Source organism: Rhincodon typus, chromosome 27 (assembly GCF_021869965.1).
Source record: "Rhincodon typus isolate 14 chromosome 27, sRhiTyp1.1, whole genome shotgun sequence".
Taxonomy (NCBI): Eukaryota; Metazoa; Chordata; class Chondrichthyes; order Orectolobiformes; family Rhincodontidae; genus Rhincodon; species Rhincodon typus.
Genome location: NC_063358.1, coordinates 16,215,037 through 16,235,670, shown reverse-complemented (window position 1 = coordinate 16,235,670; position 20,634 = coordinate 16,215,037). Strand labels below are relative to the sequence as shown.

General features: G+C 42.5%; 1 protein-coding gene across 1 annotated transcript in view; it reads left to right on the top strand.

The window, feature by feature from the left end:
* LOC109932300 (exostosin-1-like) overlaps positions 1-20,239 on the top strand; it is a 229,096-nt gene extending 208,857 nt beyond the window's left edge. The window contains exons 9-11 of the mRNA XM_048613270.1: positions 7,525-7,685; positions 8,419-8,590; positions 18,747-20,239. Of these exons, the coding sequence (XP_048469227.1) occupies positions 7,525-7,685; positions 8,419-8,590; positions 18,747-18,932 (519 nt within the window). The 3' untranslated portion in view covers positions 18,933-20,239. The remainder of the gene's footprint in view (positions 1-7,524; positions 7,686-8,418; positions 8,591-18,746) is intronic.
* Positions 20,240-20,634: the final 395 nt, after the last annotated feature.

Here is a 20,634-nt window from a genome sequence, read left to right as displayed (position 1 = left end):
CACATCTATTTCAGTCTCTCAACCTGCCTCGATCCCCTACAGTTTGCCTACTGACGTAACAGGTGCACAAGAGGATGCCATATCCCTAGCCCTGCACTCATCCCTGGAACATTTGGATAATAAAGTCACCTACATCAGACTCCCTCATTGACTACAACTCCCCCTAACAACACCATTATCCCCTCCAGACTGATCTCAAAACCAGGTGAACTTGGTCTCGGATAACAAAGTGTAGAGCTGGATGAACACAGCAGGCCAAGAAGCATCAGAGGAGCAGGAAGGCTGACGTTTCGGGCCTAGACCCTTCTTCAGAAATGGGGGAGGGGAAGGGGGTTCTGAAATAAATAGGGAGAGAGGGGGAGGCGGATAGAAGATGGATAGAGGAGAAGATAGGTGGAGAGGAGACAGACAGGTCAAAGAGGTGGGGATGGAGCCAGTAAAGGTGAGTGTAGGTGGGGAGTTAGGGAGGGGATAGGTCAGTCCAGGAAGGACGGACAGGTCAAAGGGGCGGGATGAGGCTAGTAGGTAGGAGATGGGGGTGGGGCTTGAGGTGGGAGGAGGGGATCGGTGGGAGGAAGGACAGGTTAGGGACAAGCTGGGCTGGTTTTGGGATGTGGTTGGGGAGGGAAGATTTTGAAGCTTATGAAGTCCACATTGATACCATTGGGCTGCAGTGTTCCCAAGCGGAATATGAGTTGCTGTTCCTGCAACCTTCGGGTGGCATCGTTGTGGCACTGCAGGAGGCCCAGGATGGACATGTCGTCTGAGGAATGGGAGGGGAAGTTGAAATGGTTCACGACTGGGAGGTGCAGTTTAGTGCAAACCGAGCGTAGGTGTTCTGCAAAGCGGTCCCCAAGCCTCCTCTTAGTTTCCCCAATGTAGAGGAGGCCACAACGGGAACAGCAGATACAGTATACCACATTAGCAGATGTGCAGGTGAACGTCTGTTTGATGTGGAACGTCTTCTTGGGGCCTGGGATGGGGGTGAGGGGGGAGGTGTAGGGTCAGGTGTAGCACTTCCTGCGGTTGCAGGGAAAAGTGCCGGGTGTGGTGGGGCTGGACGGGAGTATGGAGCGGACAAGGGAGTCACGGAGAGAGTGGTCCCTCCGGAAAGCAGATAAGGGTGGGGAGGGAAAAATGTCTTTGGTGGTGGGGTCGGATTGCAGATGGCGGAAGTGTCGGAGGATGATGCATTGGGTCTGGAGGTTGGTGGGGTGGTACGTGAGGACGAGGGGGATTCTGTTTTGGTTGTTATTGCGGGGAGGAGGTGTGAGGGATGAGTTGCGGGAAATGCGGGAGACACGGTTGAGGGCGTTCTCGACCACTGAGGTGGGGGAAGATGCGGCGGAGGTGAAGGAATTGGGAATAGGGGATGGCATTTTTGCAGGAAGGTCGGTGGGAGGAAGTGTATTCTACATAGCTGTGGGAGTTGGTAGGCTTGAAATGGATATCAGTTTCCAGGTGGTTGCCAGAGATGGAAACAGAGAGGTCCAGGAAGGAGAGAGAGCTATTATAAATGGTCCAGGTGAACTTAAGGTTGGGGTGGAAGGTGTCGGTGAAGTGGATGAACTGTTCGAGCTCCTCGTGGGAGCACGAGGCGGCGCTGATTTGGTCATCGATGTAACAGAGGAAGGGGTGGGGGATGGGGCCAGTGTAGCTTTGGAAGAGGGATTGTTCCACGTAACCTACAAAGAGGCAGGCATAGTTTGGGCCCATGCGGGTACCCATGGGCACCCCCTTTGTCTGTAGGAAGTGGGAGGAACTGAAAGAGAAGTTGTTGAGGGTGAGGACGGGTTCGGCTAAGCAGATGAGGGTGTCAGTGGAGGGGGACTGGTCGGGCCTGCAGGACAGGAAGAAGCGGAGGGCCTTTAGGCCATCTGCATGGGGAATGCAGGTGTATAGGGACTGGACGTCCATGGTAAAGATGAGGTGTTGGGGACCAGGGAATTGGAAGTTCTGGAGGAGGTGGAGGGCGTGGGTGGTGTCACGGACGTAGGTAGGGAATTCCTGGACCAAGGGGGAGAAAATGGAGTCGAGATAGGTGGAGATAAGTTCGGTGGGGCAGGAACAGGCGGAGACAATGGGTCGACCGGTGCAGTCAGGTCTCGGCTTTGCCCTCTGCAACTGGATCCTCAGCTTTATGACCCATAGGCCGCAGTCAGTGAGGATCGGTACCTGCACCACCTCCACAATAACACTCAACACTGGGATTCCACCCCTCCCCTCCCCCATCGAAGGATGCGTCCTCAGCCCCCTACTGTACTTCCTGGAACATAGAACAGTACAGCACAGTACAGGCCCTTTGGCCCACGATGTTGTGCCGACCTATTATTCTACTAAGATCAAACTACCCTGCATACCTTACATGTTACCGTCCTCCATGTGCCTATCCAAGAGTTGCTTAAAAGTCTCTAAAGTATCTGACTGCACTACCACTGCCGGCAGTGCGTTCCACACGCCCAGCACTCTCTGTGTAAAGAACCTACCTCTGGCATCTCCTCTGTACCTTCCTCCAATCACCTTAAAATTATGCCCCCTCATAATAGTCATTTCCGCCCTGTGAAGAAGTCTCTGACTATCCACTCTATCTGTGCCTCTCATCATCTTGTAAACCTCTATCAAGTCACCTCTCATCCTTCTTCGCTCCAATGAAAAAAGCCCTAGCTCCCTCAACCTTTCCTCATAAGACCTGCCCTCCAGTCCAGGCAGCATCCTGGTAAATCTCCTCTACCCTCTCTGAAGCTTCCACATCTTTCCTATAATGACATGACCAGAACTGAACACAATATTCCAAGTGTGGTCTAACCAGCGCTTTATAGAGCTGCAGCATAACCTCACGGTTCTTAAACTCAATTCCCCTGCCAATGAAAGCCAACACACCATACGCCTTCTTTACAACCCTATCAACTTGGGTAGCAACTTTGAAGGATCTATGGACATGGACCCTGAGATCCCTCTGTTTCTCCACACTGCCGAGAATCCTGCCATTAACCCTGTATTCTGCATTCAAGTTCGACCTTCCAGAATGAATCACCTCACACTTTTCTGGGTTGAATTCCATCTGCCACTTCTTTGCCCCAGCGCTGCATCCTGTCAATGTCCCGTTGCCACCTACAACAGCACTCCACACTGTCCACAACTCCACCAACCTTCGTGTCATCGGCAAACTTACTAACCCACCCTTCCACTTCCTCATCCAAGTCATTTATAAAGATCACAAAGAGCAGAGTCCCAGAACAGATCCCTGCGGAACACCACTGGTTACTGAGCTCCAGGCTGAATACTTTCCATCTCTTACCACCCTCTGTCTTCTATTGGACAGCCAGTTTTGTATCCAGACAGCCAAATTTCCCTGAATCCCATGCCTCCTTACTTTCTGAATGAGCCTACCATGTGGAACCTTATTGAATGCCTTGTTAAAATCCATATACACCACATCAAGGTACTCCATGCACACCTACGATTGTTTTTGACAAATTCCACATGAACGCCATCTACAAGTTCGCTGCCGACACCACCATAGTGGGATGGATATCTAACAATGACGAATCAAAATACGGATGGGAGACAGAGGGCTTGGTGATGTAGTGCAATGAAAACAATCAGTCTCCCAACGTCAGCAAAACTAAAGAACAGATCATCGACTTCAGAAAGAAAGGAGAACGTACCCCTATCTACATCACCGGACCTGAAGTTGAGAGGGTGAAGAGCATCAAGTTCCTTGGAGTGACGAGAACTGAGGACCTGTCCTGGACTTGCCACGTAAATGCAACAGTTAAGAAGGCACAACAACGCCTCTTCTTCCTCAAGCAGCTCGGGAAATTTGGCATGTCCATAAGGTCCATCACCAACTTCTACAGATGCACCATTGAAATCATACTGTCTGGGTGCTTAATGGCCTGGTATGGCAACTACTCTGCCGAGGACCGTAAGAAACTACAGAAGGTGGTGTGCACAGCCAACCTTCTATCATAGAAGTCAACCTTCTATCCATGGACTTCACTTATACAGCTTGCTGCCGTGAAAAGACAGCCAACATCATCAAAGACCCATCGCACCCTGGTAATGATCTCTTACAACCTCTTCTGTCAGGCAGAAGATACAGAAGCCTGAACACACACATGACCAGGTTCAGGAGCAGCTTCTTTCTGGCCGTTATCACACTGTTGAATGGACTCTAGCCTCAAATAATGTAACCTGGATGCTTCTAAGCCTTTTTGATCTCTACATCCTATGCTTCCTGTGATCTGCCAGTACCGCTTGTAAACAAAGCTTTTCGCTGCATTTCAGTACACGTGAGAATAAAATCAATCAATCAGTGTCACCCCTACCAAACCCCCAAGTGACAAGCTGCTTGCCTGCTGGTAGCTTTCATACTGACTTTCTCACTTGGAGCCAGGTTAATCACAACCACAGTAGGTTGAGGCTCTCAACTGATCATTCACTCACCAAGGTGCAAGAAGGTTGACAATGAACCTTTCTGCTCAGGACTTAGTTCTAGCAAAGGAACCAGACCAAAAGCAACGCTGCCTTTTTAAATGGCCTTTCCAAACTAAGCTCACCACATCTGAGACCACAAGATTCAGCCAGTCTCTCTCTCTCTCTTTCACTTTTTAAGTCTATTTTTTGCTCTTTCCCATCTCTTTTTATCTTGTACTTTCCGCTTTTGCCACCTCTTTATTACAACTCTCTTTCTATTCCTTCATTTTCACTATTTACATCTTTTACACCTTCACCCTTAACAACCACGTTGCCATATTAAGCTAAGCACCCATTTCCTCTCTTTAACTGCTATTTTATTTTCAAGATTGTAAACACCCTTGGTAATAAACGTCTTTCCAGTTCAGTTCCCGGAGTGAGAGATATTTTTATTTATTAATTCATGGGATGTGGGTATCACTGACTGGGTCAACATTTATTATCCATCCCTTAAATATCCTTAAGAAGCTGTTGGCGATGAGCTGTCTTCTTAAACCGTTGCAGTCCTTGAGATCTAAGTGTACTCAAAGGATTTGATCTATGAGTCAGGGGCCAACTTGTGGCCTTTCATTTATGATTAATTTATCCTCAATCTGTTAGTATCCATAGTTTGATATACAAATTACTAGGAGCATGAAATTAAGCTTTATAAATAGCCCCAGGGCTCCGTGGCTTTCGCTCAACTGCCCACATAAATGGGAAACTTTGGGCACTTTGATTTTGCACTGCACCTTTGCACCTGTCATAATTGTGACCATAAATATCAATGGTTGCATTCACCTTTTCAGGAGAAAGGGTGGAGATGGAGTTAAGAACAGAAATAACAGACTCACATCACTCACATTGTGATATTCTTGAGCATTATCTCTGAGTGGGCCACTACTGGGGATTTTGATGCTTGTTACATAGCAATAGCTGCACTGTATTAGAGTAACTACAGAGGCTGGAAAGTTCAACATATCAATTGAATACCACCCTCTGGCAAAGAACAGACATTATCATCCATTGTTTAGTCATTTTTCACAAGTGCCAGTGTGCTAACCCAAAGACATAAATGATTGAGTAGTTGGTCAACCAGATAAGTGAAAGAGATAAATTAGCAACTTGGCTCCGCAGGAATGAGTGGATGTGTTTCTTACATGCCTCATTCAACTGTGGATGAGATGGTCAGCTCTATTAATATTAATCCTCTTCATATCAAAGCACACTGCCATCAGCACTTGTTACCTTTGAACTGCAGTGAATGTAAAGGAAATAAACAATCCTTGCAAACAAAGTTGGAGCTTACAGCACTGGCAAATGCTTTCTGTTTTCCTTCTGTGTAATAAAGAAGCAAAAAAAACTTGCATTTGTACAGGCTTTTCAACCCCCGAAGTCCCAAAGCTGTTCGCAGTGATGTTGTTTTGAAGTAACCATTTTGATGGAAGAAAGGTGAACAGCCAATTTATCAACAGCAGGCTTTCATAAACAGCTTCAAGATTATCGCCAAGTAATCATTATTAAGGAGATTGGTTCTAAGACAATATTGGGCAGGACACCAGTGAGAAAATGTCTGCTTTTCTTCAAAATAGTCTTTTGAAGTCGTTTACATTTACCTGAGCGAGCAGATGGAGTCTCCATTAAGCATTTGATTTAAAAGAGAGACTCCATTCAGAGATGGTGCCTGTAAAAATTTAGATAAAGGTAATTCATTTTGAGCTGTTGAGTTTTTGATAGGTAGACCAATTCAGTAAATAAGTAGCTTCTCCCAAAATACTCAAGACTTTTAGCTGCTCTGTTCAGCAGCCACCTTGAATTGGATCGTAGGGAAATGGGTAGACATGTGGAACCATGACCAACTCTTCAATCGTGCCAATCTTCCCCTTTCCTGACTCAGACCAAGCCTAGTTCATCCCTCTGCTCACTTTTCTGCATTGGCTCCCAACTTGGAAATGGCTGGATTTTAAAATTGTCATGTTTGTTTTAAAATCCTTCAATGCCCTCCTATTTTGTCAATTTGTTTTTGTTCATTCAGGGGATAAGGGCATCACTGGCTAGGCAGCATTTATTGCCCACAGGGCAGTTAAGAGTCAACCACATTGCTGTGGGTCTAGAGTCACATGTAGGCCAGACCAGGCAGTTTCCTTCCCTAAAGGGCATTAGTGAGCCAGATGAGCTTTTCCAACAATTGACAATGGATTCATGGTCATCATTAGATTCTTAATTACAGATATTTATTGAATTCAAATTCTACCATCTGCTATGGCAGGATTCGAATGCAGGTCCCCAGAATGTTATCTGGGTCTCTGGATTAACGGTCCAGCAATAATACCACTGGGCCATTGTCTCCACGCCTCTTCCACTCCATTCCTAAATGAATCTACTGTCTTTTTTTCAGGCTAGTATCAATTCTTGTTCAAAAATCGATTCTGTGAAGAATCTAGGTGTGTCTACTATATTAAAGATGCTATATAATTGCAACTGGTGCACATTAAGTGTTGATGAACATTTCGGTTATATCTGTTATGTTCCACTTGAGGAATCCGTATATTCTCTTTGCTTGCAGTGTCTTCACTACAAAGCCATGACTAGAATTGAAGAAATTTAATTTGGTGCCTCAGTTCTGGTCATGACTTTGTAGTGAAGACACTGACTGGTGTAATATTGGGTTACAAACCCAGAAGAGTTCAAGTTCCATCCCCAATCTAAATTCTGTTAGCATATGCCAATTGGGGCAGAAAAAAGGGCACTGCAAATGCCTATAGCATACCTGAGTGTTGGATAGGGAATGCCAGCTCTGCTTCCCACTCCTAAGTGTTAAGCAATAACTTGAGAATGTATTTGTGTTTGCATAATACCTCCTTGATTAAACAATCAGAGTTAAAATCTTTGTATGAATAATGGACCTCTGGATCTACTACTAGCACCTGTAGAAAGACGTATTTCAGAGAGAAGGACAGAGGGTAAAGCAATGCAAGCTTATTGACATCATTATAGCTACATTAATGCTGGTCACGTGCTTGAAAAGTATAACTTGATGAGCTGTTGTCTTTTCTCTTTCTCTAGATTGACTTTGCATTCATCGTATGGTGCAGCTTCCCTGACCGGATTGTAGGTTACCCAGCTCGCAGTCATTTCTGGGATAGCAGTAAAGGATTATGGGGTTACACATCAAAATGGACCAATGAATATTCCATGGTTTTAACTGGAGCAGCATTTTACCACAGGTAACAAAACTCAAAGGAAAAGGTGACCCCTGCTCCTGTGAGATGTTTAGAGATCTCAAAAAACCTGGGATAATACACCTTACTGGCCCTCCCCCCAATCAATAGCACCAGCCCTACCATGCCCAGTGAAGGTTGGTTCTTTCTAAATCTGGAAGTCGAAAAATTATTTTGAAACTTTGCATATTTCACATAGGAACTGGGTTCCATATTTATTCAGCTTCCATCTCTGGAGTAAAACCGCCCAGTATTTATTTAGACTGTCCTCAAGTTTCTGATTAATATAAACCAGAAGCAGAAAGTCGTCTTTTTGCTTTGGTTACAAATCAGTTCTCCCCACTTCATTTCTGTGGTTGCACCAGCTACAGCTGTTGATATCGTGGCTTTGGATATCTTTTTATCAGCAGAATATTCAATCCCATCCTTCGTCAATTGCTGTAACATGAACCATTCAGCCCTTCTGCTATTCATTTGGAATTCCGACAGTGTAGTTTTTTTTCAGTACTGCAGAATGTACCGATTCAAAGGCAAGAGTTCTACCACCGAGATCTGGCCTTGCCACTAGCTTTGCCTTAATATGGAATTTAATGCAGGACCTTTAGGTTTAGTATGACTTGGTACTTCACAGTGACTGATGCATTTCTGACTTAATCATCAGGAATGCTGCACAGAACAATCAACTTTGGTTGCTGTCCGTGTTTCTGAGCTCTCTTTTTTTTCTTGTGTGCCTTTGTAGGTACTACCATCACCTGTTCACATATTACCTGCCAGTAAGTTTACACGCACTCTTGGACCAGACAGCTAACTGTGAAGACATCCTGATGAATTTCCTGGTGTCAGCAGTCACTAAGCTTCCCTCAATCAAAGTCACACAGAAGAAACAGTATAAAGAGACGTTGATGCAACAGGTATATCAAGTTGTTTTTTCCACATGAGGGAACTCTGTGGACAGGGGATTTACTCTACTTATGGGCTTTTCTGAATCATAGCTAAAAATGGTTTTAATCAGGAGAAACTATTTCCACAAGAAGAAGAGTCAGTAATTAGCCAGAGAATTGTATCTCATTCTTGATGGCATACACTTTAGGAAGGATATCATAGACTTAGAGAGGGTACTAAAACCTTTTATTTTGTGGAAGGAATAACTTTGAGCCTTCCCCATTCGGAATATGAAACCAGCCCTTTACTCCTGTGTTAGTTTAATCATTAAAGGATAAAGTAATAAAGGTCTGCCTGGGCTCAGAGACAGCAGAAAAGGTGAGAATGAGACATGAGGCTATTCAGCCCCTCAAGCCTGTCCTGCCAATCAGAGAGATCAGAGCTGATCTGTATCTTAACTTAATCCACTTGCCATGGCACCATACCCCTGCCTAGCAAAAACCTATCAATCTCAAATTTAAAATAATTGATTGAGCTAGCGTCTACGACAGCAACAACTTGTATTTTTATCGCACCTTTAACAGAACAAAATATTCCCAGGGACTTCAAAGAAGTGTTATGTAATAAAACTATGTTTACAAAGAAGTGTTATGAAGCAATGTATAATCATGACCCACGTAAGGAGCTATTAGGGCAAATAAAAATGTTGTTTTAAGTCATAGAATCATACAGCATGGGAACAACCCCTTCAGTCTAACTTGTCCATGTCAACCAAGTTTCCCAAACTAAACTAGTCCCCATTTGCCTGCGTTTGGCTCATATCCCTCTTAACCTTTCCTATTCATGTTAGTGTTTTAAGGTAAGTCTTAAACAAGGAAAGCACATTAGAGAAGTGAAGGGAGGGAATGCTGATTCTTTAGGCCCAGCAGCTGATGGCATGGCCATCAATAATGGAACAAGTAAAATCAAGATATTCAGAGACCACGGATATGTAAGTCAGTGTGGGGCTGGAGAAGTCCACAGAAGTTCTGAGGTGTGAGGAAATGGAGGGATTTGACAACAGTGAGAATTTAAAAATCTACTGAATTTTTTTGTGGGAGGCAATTCCATGCTTCTACCACTCCTGGCATGAAGCAGTGTTTCTTGAATTCTCTCATGAATGATCTGGCTGTGATTTTAAGGTCACCCCTTGTTTAAGACTCTTCCCAGCAGCACAGAAAGCTTCTCTGTACCTATCCTAGCAACAGGAGGAATAATAAAAAGCATCTGTTAAAGACATCCTTAGGTTATTATTATTTAGTCACTGATTATCAACATCAAGCTCAAGCTCTATGAAAGGGTCGGGATGAGATCCTGGACTGGGAATAAATAATTGGCTGAAATATCATACAGGTTACATAGATCCCATCACTAGAAATAAATTCGAACAGTTAGCTTTGGTTCCATGATTCCATTGCTGAATAATGTTCATGTCACGATAAAATTCCAGTGATTATTCTACTAGCTGCCTCTCTTTGCCACAATCAATAATCACTCATGATTAAACTGGCGAATTCCTAATAACATCAGATGGAACAGGAACATTCTGCTAGCATCAGCAATCCTGTATGCTAGTTGTGAAAAATTATCCATTCGTAATATTTATGTCTGGCTCAATTTAATTATGGGTACTGCATGCAATTTTTAATTAAAGCCCTTTAAATAATAGATATGATCCTTTCACATTCAGTTGTTAGCAGTGTTGCCATTAACGTATCATTTCAAGTAATTGATTTTAGCTTTGTCCTTTGCTCCAGCAGGCAGTTTACATTTAATAAAGACACACACATTAACGTTAATTTCCCCCTGCCCTCACTACCATCACAACCATCTGTCCAAGACTCGGTCGATAGAAGTAGTAGGAAACATTGTTTGAACCTCTAGACTGTAATTTCAAAAATCTTCTGTCTTTTACATTCTGTGAGCTTCAACTCATCTAAAACTCTACTAGCCACGTCCTAAGACAGTCTTGGTCATGTTCATCCAACGTCCCTGAAAATTTCCTGGTTGCTCCTGATCTGCGACAACAATGTTGCTGAAATGCAGCAGAAATGGGATTCACCTGGGCTCCCAGCAAAGATATGACACCCCACCTCATCACTTAGAGCTTGGGCCACCTTAACAGTTGTCTGAATTCTCAGCAATTAGTGGAAATCACTCTCAACACTGAGTCAGAAGACTGAGAGTACAAGTCCCACTCCAGATTCTTGAAAACATAATCCAGGGAGTGCAGCGAAGGTTTACCAAATTACTCCCAGGATGGCAGGACTGACATATGAGGAGAGATTGTATTCACTGAAATTTAGAAAAATGAGTTGGGGAGATCTCTTCGAAACCTTTAAAATTCTAACATGAATTTCAGTAAGGCGTTTGACAAGGTCCCACACGGGAGGCTGGTCCAAAAGGTAAGAGGCCATGGAATCCAAGGCAAGATGGCAAACTGTATCCAAAATTGGCTTACAAATAGGAGGCAAAGGATGATGGTAGAGCTTTGAATTTCTGATTGGAAGCCTGTGACCAACAGTGTACCACAGGAATTTACATAACCCTTTGTTATGTAAATTAATGACTTTGATGTGAATGGAGAAGGTTTAATTAGAAAGTTTGCAGATGACATGAAAATTGGTGGTGTTGATAGTGAGGAGGATAGTCTCAGTCTACAGTCTGGTATTAATCAGCTGGGAAATTGGGCAGAGCAATGGCAGATGGAATTTAATCCTGATAAGTGTAAGGTGATGCATTTTGGGAGGTCTAATAAGGAAAGGACATACACAATGAATGGTAGATCCCTAGAGAGTACTGAGTAACAAAGAGACTTTGATGTACAGGTCCATAGATTGTTGAAGGTGTCGGCACAGGTAGGTAGGATGATGAGGAAGGCATAAGGGATTAGCCTTCATTAGCTGGGGTGGAGAGTATAGGAGCAGGGAAGTCTTGTGGCAAATCTATAAAACATTGGTTGGGCCCACAGATGGAACACAGTATTGAAGGGACATGATTGCACTGGAGACGGTACAGAGGAGGTTCGCTAGGATGTTGCCTGAGATAGGAAGTATCAGTTATGAGGAGAGACTGAGTAGGCTGAGTTTGTTTTCTTGGAGCAGAGGAGGTTCAGGGGCATGGAGATCTGGGGCAGCACGGTGACACAGTGGTTATCACTGCTGCCTCACAGCGCCAGGGACCTGGGTTTGATTCCAGCTTTGGGTGACTGTCTGTGTGGAGTTTCATATACTCCCCATGTCTGCGTGGGTTTCCGTCAGGTGCTCCGGTTTCCTCCCACAGTCCAAAGATGTGCAGGTTTAGGTGATTGGCCATGCTAAATTGCCCCGTAATGTCCAGACATGTGCAGGCTAAATGGATTAGCCATGGCAAATGCAGGGTTATGGGTGTAGGGAGGAGGGGGATTGGTCTGGGTGGGATGCTCTTCGGAAGAGGCTGAATGCCTTCTATCTGTACCGTAGGGATTCTATGATCTGATTGAGGTGTATAAAATGATCGAGACATAGCTAGGCTAGATAGTGAGATTCTATCACATGTCTAAGACCAGTGGGCATAAGTTTAAGGAAAGGAGTAAGTGGTTTGGAAGAGATCGGAGGAAAAGTATTTTTCACCCAGAGGGTGGTAGATATATCGCATGTGCTGCCTGAGAGGGTGACAGAGACAGATAGTCTTGCAACATTTAAGAAGCATCTGAACAAACACTTAATATATCAGGGCATAGTAGGCTCTTGACCAAGTACATGTAAATGGGATTACTGTAGTTAGATGTTTGTTGGTTGGCACCGACATGGTGAGCTGAAGGGCCTGTTTCTATGCTGTATGACTCTGAGGGCTAGAGTGTTAGACGCAGGAAGGATGTTCCCAATAGTGGGGGAGTCCAGGACCAGGGATTATTGTTTACAGATAAGGAGTAAACCTTTTAGGATTGAGATGAGGAGAGATGTTTTCATATACAGTGTGGGTGAGCCTGTGGAATTCACTACAATATGAATTGTTTGAGGCCAAAACATTGTGTTTTCAAGAAGATGGATACAACTTGCAGCTGAAGGGATCAAGGGATATTGGGAGATTAGGGTATTGAGCTCAATCAGCTGCTTCTATCTTCTATGTTTCTTGTACTTATTGAAGTTTTGAAGAATGAAAAGCAATTTTGTTGAAACATACAAGATTCTTAGATGACTTGACAGGTTAAAGAGGTTGTTTCCTCATGTGGGAGAATTAAAGGTCAGAGGGTATAATCTCAGAATAATGGGTTACCCAGATAGGTCAGAGGTCAGGAGAAATTTATTCTGAGGTAGTGAAATCTGTGGAATTCTTTATCGCAGAGGGCTGTCAATGCTAGGTTGTTAATTATATTCAAGGTATTGACGGACAGATTTTTCATCAGTAAAGGAACAAAGGGTCATGGGGAAAAGGCTGGAAAGTGGAGTTAAGAGTTATCAGAGCAGTTATGATTTCACTGAACAGTGGAGCGGATTCAGTGGGCTGAAAGGCCTACTTGTGGACACTCCATTGCAGTACTGAGGGCTTACTGCAGTGACAGATTCCATTATTAGGATGAGACTTCAAACCAAGGTCTCTTCAAAGGTGGACTTAAAAGATTCCAAGGCACTATTTTGGCAGAAGAGCAGGGCAGTTCTCCCTGGAATCCTGTCTGATATTTACCTTTCAGTAAATCTCAATAAATTAGTTTAACTGGTCATTATCATGTTGGTATTTGTGGGCAACTGCTGTGCATAAATCGATTGCTACATTTCCAAAGCAAAAGTATGTCAGTTTCTGTATGGCACCTTTGCCGTGCCCTGAAGTTGTAAGAGACCCCATGTAAATAGTAAAGTGTGGAGCTGGATGAACGCAGCAGGCCAGGCAGCATCAGAGGAGCAGGAAAGCTAACGTTTCGGGTCTAGACCCTTCTTCAGAAGGGAATTTTCTGAAGAAGGGTCCAGATCCGAAACATCAGCTTTCCTGCTCCTCTGCTGCCTAGCCTGCTGTGTTCATCCAACTCCACACCTTGTTATCTCAGACTCCAGCATCGGCAGTTCCTACCATCTCCATATAAATTGTAGTTCTTTTTACAATGGTGAAATCTGAATTCAATAAACTTCTGAAATTTGAAAAGAAACGAGTCTAATGGTAAGCATGTAACCACTGCCACTTATCATAGAGATCCACCTGTTTCACTGAAGTCTTTTTTGGGTAACGAAATCTGTCAAGCTTACCCTCTGTGTGACTCATAACCCACAGAAATGTGTTCAACTCTTATTGCCCATCTAAGAGGGCATCTAAATGTTGGCCTAGCCATATACCCCAAACAACTAAAGGAAAGCTTACATTTATGTAGCATCTTTAATGTAGTGAAAAGGTCCCAATGCATTTCACAGAAAATTTGAGCAAAATATCACAGCAATCTGCGTAATATTTGGACAGGTGATGAGGCAAATTTTAGGGAGTGACTCAAAGGAGGAGAGTAAAGTAGAGATGACAAAAGCTTTAGGGAGGAAATGCCTGAGCCAAGCAGCTGAAAGCATGCCTGTTACAGGAGAGTCACAACAAAGACGGGGATACATAACAGGCCAGAATTGATGGCCATGGATTTTGGAAAGTTGTAGAGCTTGAAGGTATTACAGAGGTTGGGAGAGGTGAGCTTGAACCGCTGTGGTTAGAAAACAGGCCCATCACCATCTCAGGCTAACTAACTAACTGCGACTCTTGCAAGTGACCTCAACATCCTGAGAATTAATTACAAAAGAAACACTGCTACAGGATTTCCCAGTGGGAGCCAGGGGATCCCAGGGGTTGGCGACAGGGTAGTTTACAATGTATGGGAGCAGCAGGGCTTGGGAGAGAAGTTGCAGATGAAGCTGGACCTTATGCTCATTGTAGGCAAAAACCTAATGATGCTGTTTGAATAAAGTTGGGGAATGACTTGTTACCCTCTCGCCCACTTTACAAACCTTGATCGCAGAGCCATGCTGCAGAAATTAGCCAAATTCAGTCAGACGTCTGCAGTGATCCAAGGGGATTCTAAGGAGTTATTATTAGACTCTAAGTATTTGAAATGACCTCCTCCATCAGGAGTGCCTGCCTGTTATTGTCTGATGATCCTGATGTTGGGTTCGGCTCACTGGCCAGCACGTTCATTTGGAATCAGAAACCCTGGGTTCAAATTCTTACAAACTTAACTGACAGTCACAGTAGAGTACCCCGGGGAGTGCTGTACACTGAGGTGCTGTCTTTCAGGCACGACGGTAGATGGCAACTGTCTCAGATAAAAGTTCCCTGTGTGCTGGCTCAACAAGAAAATTGAAATCGTAAGAGAGAGAGAGAGAACACCATTCAAAGGCAAGAGAGGGTTTTATTCCCAGGCAGGTGTTCTCTTGTACTCGGTTGACAATACCAAGGATTGCTGAGCATTGCCACTTTAAGGATTCAGCATTTCACCACTAGCCTTCTCTGTTAGGTGAGTTCAAGTGGATGGAATCAGTTTTCAAGACTGTACTTGCTCGTTCATTCTATTTCCTCCACAGCTGGAAACTGGATTGATTTCTGGTTCGATTGGGTAGGCAGACCTGTGAGATTTAGACACTATCATTCATGGGTTGAACTAACGCTGACATGAAGCAATCAATGATGTGCCCAGTGTGGACGAAAGGTTTAGTAATCATACTACCGTCCCTTGTTGTTCATATATTATTGATTAATTTCTCCTGAATAATTTAGGGGCTGTAATTCTAGTAATGACTAAAGTAAATGAATTCCAAAATCCTGTGCCCTTAGCATTTAACTGCCTGGGCCCGCACGGCAAAATGTATTCAGTATGACAAATATTTGCTGTGGTTTAGCTGCTATTATAGAACTTTATTTAATTGTTACCTGTTTTCAACTGTTTGCAGTTGCTTCAGGCCTATTAGTGCTCAACACTGTGGCACTTAGATGTGTCGTGCAGGAACACAGTCACATGCCTGTTTTGAGGCTGCTGATAATTATGAAACTCCCAAAGAGTTTCTGGGCTTTCTTTAGTTTTTGAGTTTTTCTCATTGGGCCAAATTGTACCGGAGCACCACATGGTGCAGGACCTTTCTGCAGCACCCTTCTGCTCAACTAGAATTGCACCATTACCTTGTCAGAAGCTCAAACTGAGAATAGTGCAGTTGGCGGTGGGATGGGGGGCAACAGGATATCTGGGACCTCATTGAACAACAGAGCAAACAGCCAATTCCTTAACCATTGTGATCTAAGAACTGAGAGAGAAACTGAGGAACAAAAGGGAAGAAAATAAACAAATGAGAGTCAAATCAGACATTTCAGATTAACAAAGCATGGGTAAGCCAAAAGCTAAAAAGTGGAAATGCACTTTCTTTTCTTTCAATCTCTGAGTGTACTTTACCACACAAAGGGATGAGAATTCACAGTTTTAAATACCCTGTCAGGGTGGCAATACATTAACAGATATCGTTGCTCAAAGGTACTTAATGCCGTTAATTATGAGTCCTCACATTCTGAACTGAGCACGTTCATAAAATTAATAGGGAGCTAAGGATAAGAAGTTACTTGTGTGAATCGTATCGAGGAGCGGCGAGCAAGTCCTGGAGATTCTCAACTTGGATCATATCTCTCAATTTCTCACATTTTCTTTGTAATACCATCCATAAAATATATGAATTTGGAGTAAGAATTGGTCCCCCACTGTTCCATCATTCAATAAAATCTTAACTGATTTAATTATGGCGTTAACTCTACTTTTCTTCCTACTCTTCACAACCTTTGTCTCCTTTGTTCAACAAGAATCTATCGATCTTTGTATTAATCATGTTCAACGACCCTACTTCGACTGGTGTCTGTGAAAGTGGGAGTTCCATAGATTCACAACTGTCTGGGAGTAAAATGTTTTCCTTATGTCCATATTAAATGGAAGACTCCTAATTTTTAAACTGTATTCCCTACTTCTGTTCTTTCCCCAAATATTCTTTCGGCATTCGTCTTGTCCCCTTAGGATCTCATATGTCTCAATAAGATCATTGGCCCAATCTGCCCAATCTTTAATCATAACAGAACACACTCAATCCAGGAATCAGTGGCATTGACCTCCTCTGCACCGTTTCTAATGCAGTTATGCCCTTTTAATAAGGAGACCAAACTCTACACAGTACAGTAACAAAACTGCTTTTATATTTCATTACCGTTGTGATAAACAACAACATTTCATTTGCCTTCTCATCTATTGATGTTCCTGCATATTATCTTTATGAAATTCATGTATCAGGTTGCCCAGATCTCTCTGTACTCTGAGTTTTGCAGTCTCTTTCTACTTATATAATATGTTGCTTCTTTTATTCTTCTTGCCAAAGTGGACACGTTTACATTTTCCACATAATATTCCATCTGCCAGTTGTTTGTTCATTCATTAACATATCTTTATCTCTTTGCAGATTCCTCATGACCTCTTTACAATTTGATTTCCCACATATCATAAGCAAATTTAGGAATCATACGCTTGGTCCCTTCCTCCAAGTCAATGATATTGATTATACACACGCTAATATATTCCCCCAACACCATGAGCTCATATTTTGTGTAGAAAGCTTTTATGTGGCACCTTATCAAATGCCTTCAGGAAAGCTAAGTACACCAAATGCACAGGTTCTCTTGTATCCACACTGTTTGTTAGTTTTTCAAATAACTTGAAAAAAGTTATTCACCATGATCTCCTTTTCATAAAACCGTTTGGACTTTGCCTGATTGTACTGAAGTTTTCTCAATGTCTCATTATAACTATCTTAATAATAGATTCCACCATTTTTTGTATTACAGATATTAAAATGCCTGTAATTTCCCACTTTTTGTCTTCCTCACCTCTTGAATAGATGAGTTGTATTCTCTATTTTCCAATCCAATTTGCAAAATCGAGGATAAATTGGAAAATTAAAATCTTCTATCAGAAACAATTTCTTTAAGGAGCCTAAGATTAAGTCCATCAGTATCCAGGATTTTGTCAGCCTTTAGTTCTCATATTTTGTCGATGTCTGGTGATTGCAGTTGTTTTAATTTCCACCTTTCCTTTCCTCACTTGATTCACAATTACTTCTGGGATGTTATTTGTGTCCTGTAAAGTGAAGACACATGTAAAATATCTGTTCAGTTCATCCATAATTTCCTTAGCTTCCATTATTAATCACCAAGACACACTCTCTAAAGGACTCTTCCTTTACTCTTCCTTTATAAAATACTGATTGAAACTTTTACTATCTGTTTTAATATTTCCAGTTACATTTTGCTCATACTCTGATTTCTCCCTCCTCATTATCCTTTGCTGTTTTCAATATTCCATCCAAACTTCTGACCTGCCTCTAATCTTTACAAATTGTACACTTTTTTTTTCAATTTAATACATTGTTAACTTGCTTCGTTAATCACAGATGATGTGTACTAGATTCTTTCTTTCTCACTGCGCTGTATCTTCATTAGGTGTTATAAAATATTTTCTCAAATGTCTACTACATAAACTACCCTTTAACATAATTTCAATGCATTGCATATCAGCATCAGAAGTGACTAGTGTTGTTAAAAAACACACCATTACATCCTAGCATCTGTTTTCTCTGCCAGTGCTGACTGATCTGCTGAGTGTTTCCAGCATGTTCACTGCTTATTTTCTCATTTCCAGCATTCTGGCCAGGAATTATGGTGTTACTAATGGACAAAGGTATTTATAGAAGGGAACACGAAAGATTCGTATGTATTTTAATCTGAATTTCTTCGCATGTGCTTCGTCAGTACCATGCACTGAATATTAACCTCATATTTATAACAACTCCAGGCCAATTTTGGATAGCCAGCAACCCTACAGACACTCTGAACTCAGAAGATGTGCTTGGTTCAGAGTTGGAGCTTAACTGTCTATATAAATGCAGGTTGTTGTAGTATAACCCCGAGATAAAGCAGAAGTGTCGTTTTGAACAAAAAACAGTACAACGCAGGAAACAGCCCTTCGGCCCACCAAGACTACACCCACACATAATGCCTTTCTAAACTAAAAAACCTTTTGCCTCTAAACGGTCCATTTCTCTCTATTTCTTACCTATTCACATATCTATCTATTTCTGACTGACTGACTAAGTTGTCCTTTTTTTGTTCCTGATCACACAGGGGTCAAAGACTACTCTCTGGGCCAATCCAGATCATTTCACACAGAGACAGAACTGCATTAACACATTTGCCAGCTGGTTTGGCTCCATGCCCCTTGTACAATCACAGCTACGCCTGGACCCCGTACTTTTCAAGGACCAAGTCTCCATTCTTCGGAAGAAGTACCGTGATATTGAAAGACCTTGAAGATGAAAGCTGTGAAGAGTCACTTTCTGTTGACCTGGCCAAGGCACATCACAGGGTGAAAGGTCATCTCAAAGGAGCGCAAGACAAGTAAGAACTGATCAAGGCTAAGTGGGCTGTCCTTAAATCATTTAGACAATTTTCCCCAAAGCCTAAGGGACCAGGCCAGTGACTTGATTTTTTAACTTGCTGTTATTTACTACAACACAATCCATGTGGAACTAATAGAAACATGATCTATCTTTTAAGTGAAGCAGTTTGGAAGAGGTTCAGAGAAGTAGCAGAACGGGTTATACAGTAAAAACCAAAAGAACTGCGGATGCTGTAAATCAGGAACAAAAACAAAGTTGCTGGAAAAGCTCAGCAGGTCTGGCAGCATCTGTGGAGGAGAAAACAGAGTTAACGTTTCGGGTCCGGTGACCCGAAGTTCTGAGGAAGGGTTATACAGTAAGTTCACATCACAAGACTGTGCATGAGCTAATTCTCATGAAGTGTGAACCAGTTCTCCCTGGTTGCTTATATTATTACCTACTTTTTATGAAAGACTGTGTGATGATTATTTGTAAGCCTGTACCATAAAAGGACCATAATCTAATCAAGCTATGGACTGAGAGTTCAAGGTAAATTAGGAAACTGGGCAAACATATATAATATTCACGATTTCATTCTTTTCATTGTCAACCTAAGAAGCCTGTAACAAATATCTCTTATAAATATTGGGTGTCAACAGGTGAATATCAGGGCTTGACTAACACTCCCATTTGCAGGATTCTTGCTTCTGGATCTATTGTTCAATATAGAATGGTGTAAAAAGAACCTTGAAGAGGTCCCCCTGCTATGATCTGTCTAGCACATGTCAGTTTCCATGAAGATTCAGTGAGTTGGTTTTAACAGCAAATTGTTCATGGTTTTAAAAAAGAAATGCAGTTCAAAATGAAAGATGCATGTTGCTGCCCACAGGATTATGTTGTATTAAATTACATTTTGTCCAATGGTGTCACATTGCATTGAATAATTTAACAGAAATCCTTTCAGTCTATCTCAGCAACACAACAGCCTTAGACACTACAGCACAGGAGGAGGTCATTTAGCCCATCATCTCAATGGTCGGTCTTTGAAAGAGCTGCCCAGCATCCTATTTCTGCATAGGTCTGCAACTATTTCCTCACTCATGTAGATCTCAAACATCCTTTTGAAAGTTAATATTGAATCTGCTCCCACCACCTTTTGAAGCAGTGCATTCTAAATCATTATAATGCACTGGGAAATAAAGGAAATCTCATCTCTTCTCTGGTTCTTTTGCCAATTAGCCTTATAAGAGAAAAAGATGACAGCTTTGGAATTCCATTATGTGAATTAAGCATATTGAACACTTAATATACATGTGTGGAATTACATTATCCACTGTTTCAGCTGAATTTGTTTAATTAAAAATAAACGAGATAACACTGCTCATATTCACAAAGATACAAAATAATGTTTAGGCAGTGTAAGGTCAACACCAGTGGCTGAGATATTTCTCAGGCCTTTGTTTCGGATTTGCATACAACTCTAGTCATTTGAAGACATTTACTGCCTGCTTTCTATTTTTGGGATGTGAAATGCTAACTGAGCAGGTGGACAGCTGAATTTTACAGCTTGAATGCCTGAAGCTGTGGTTATCATAATTGAAATCTCATGGCTGAACTGCTTTGGGTGCAAGAAC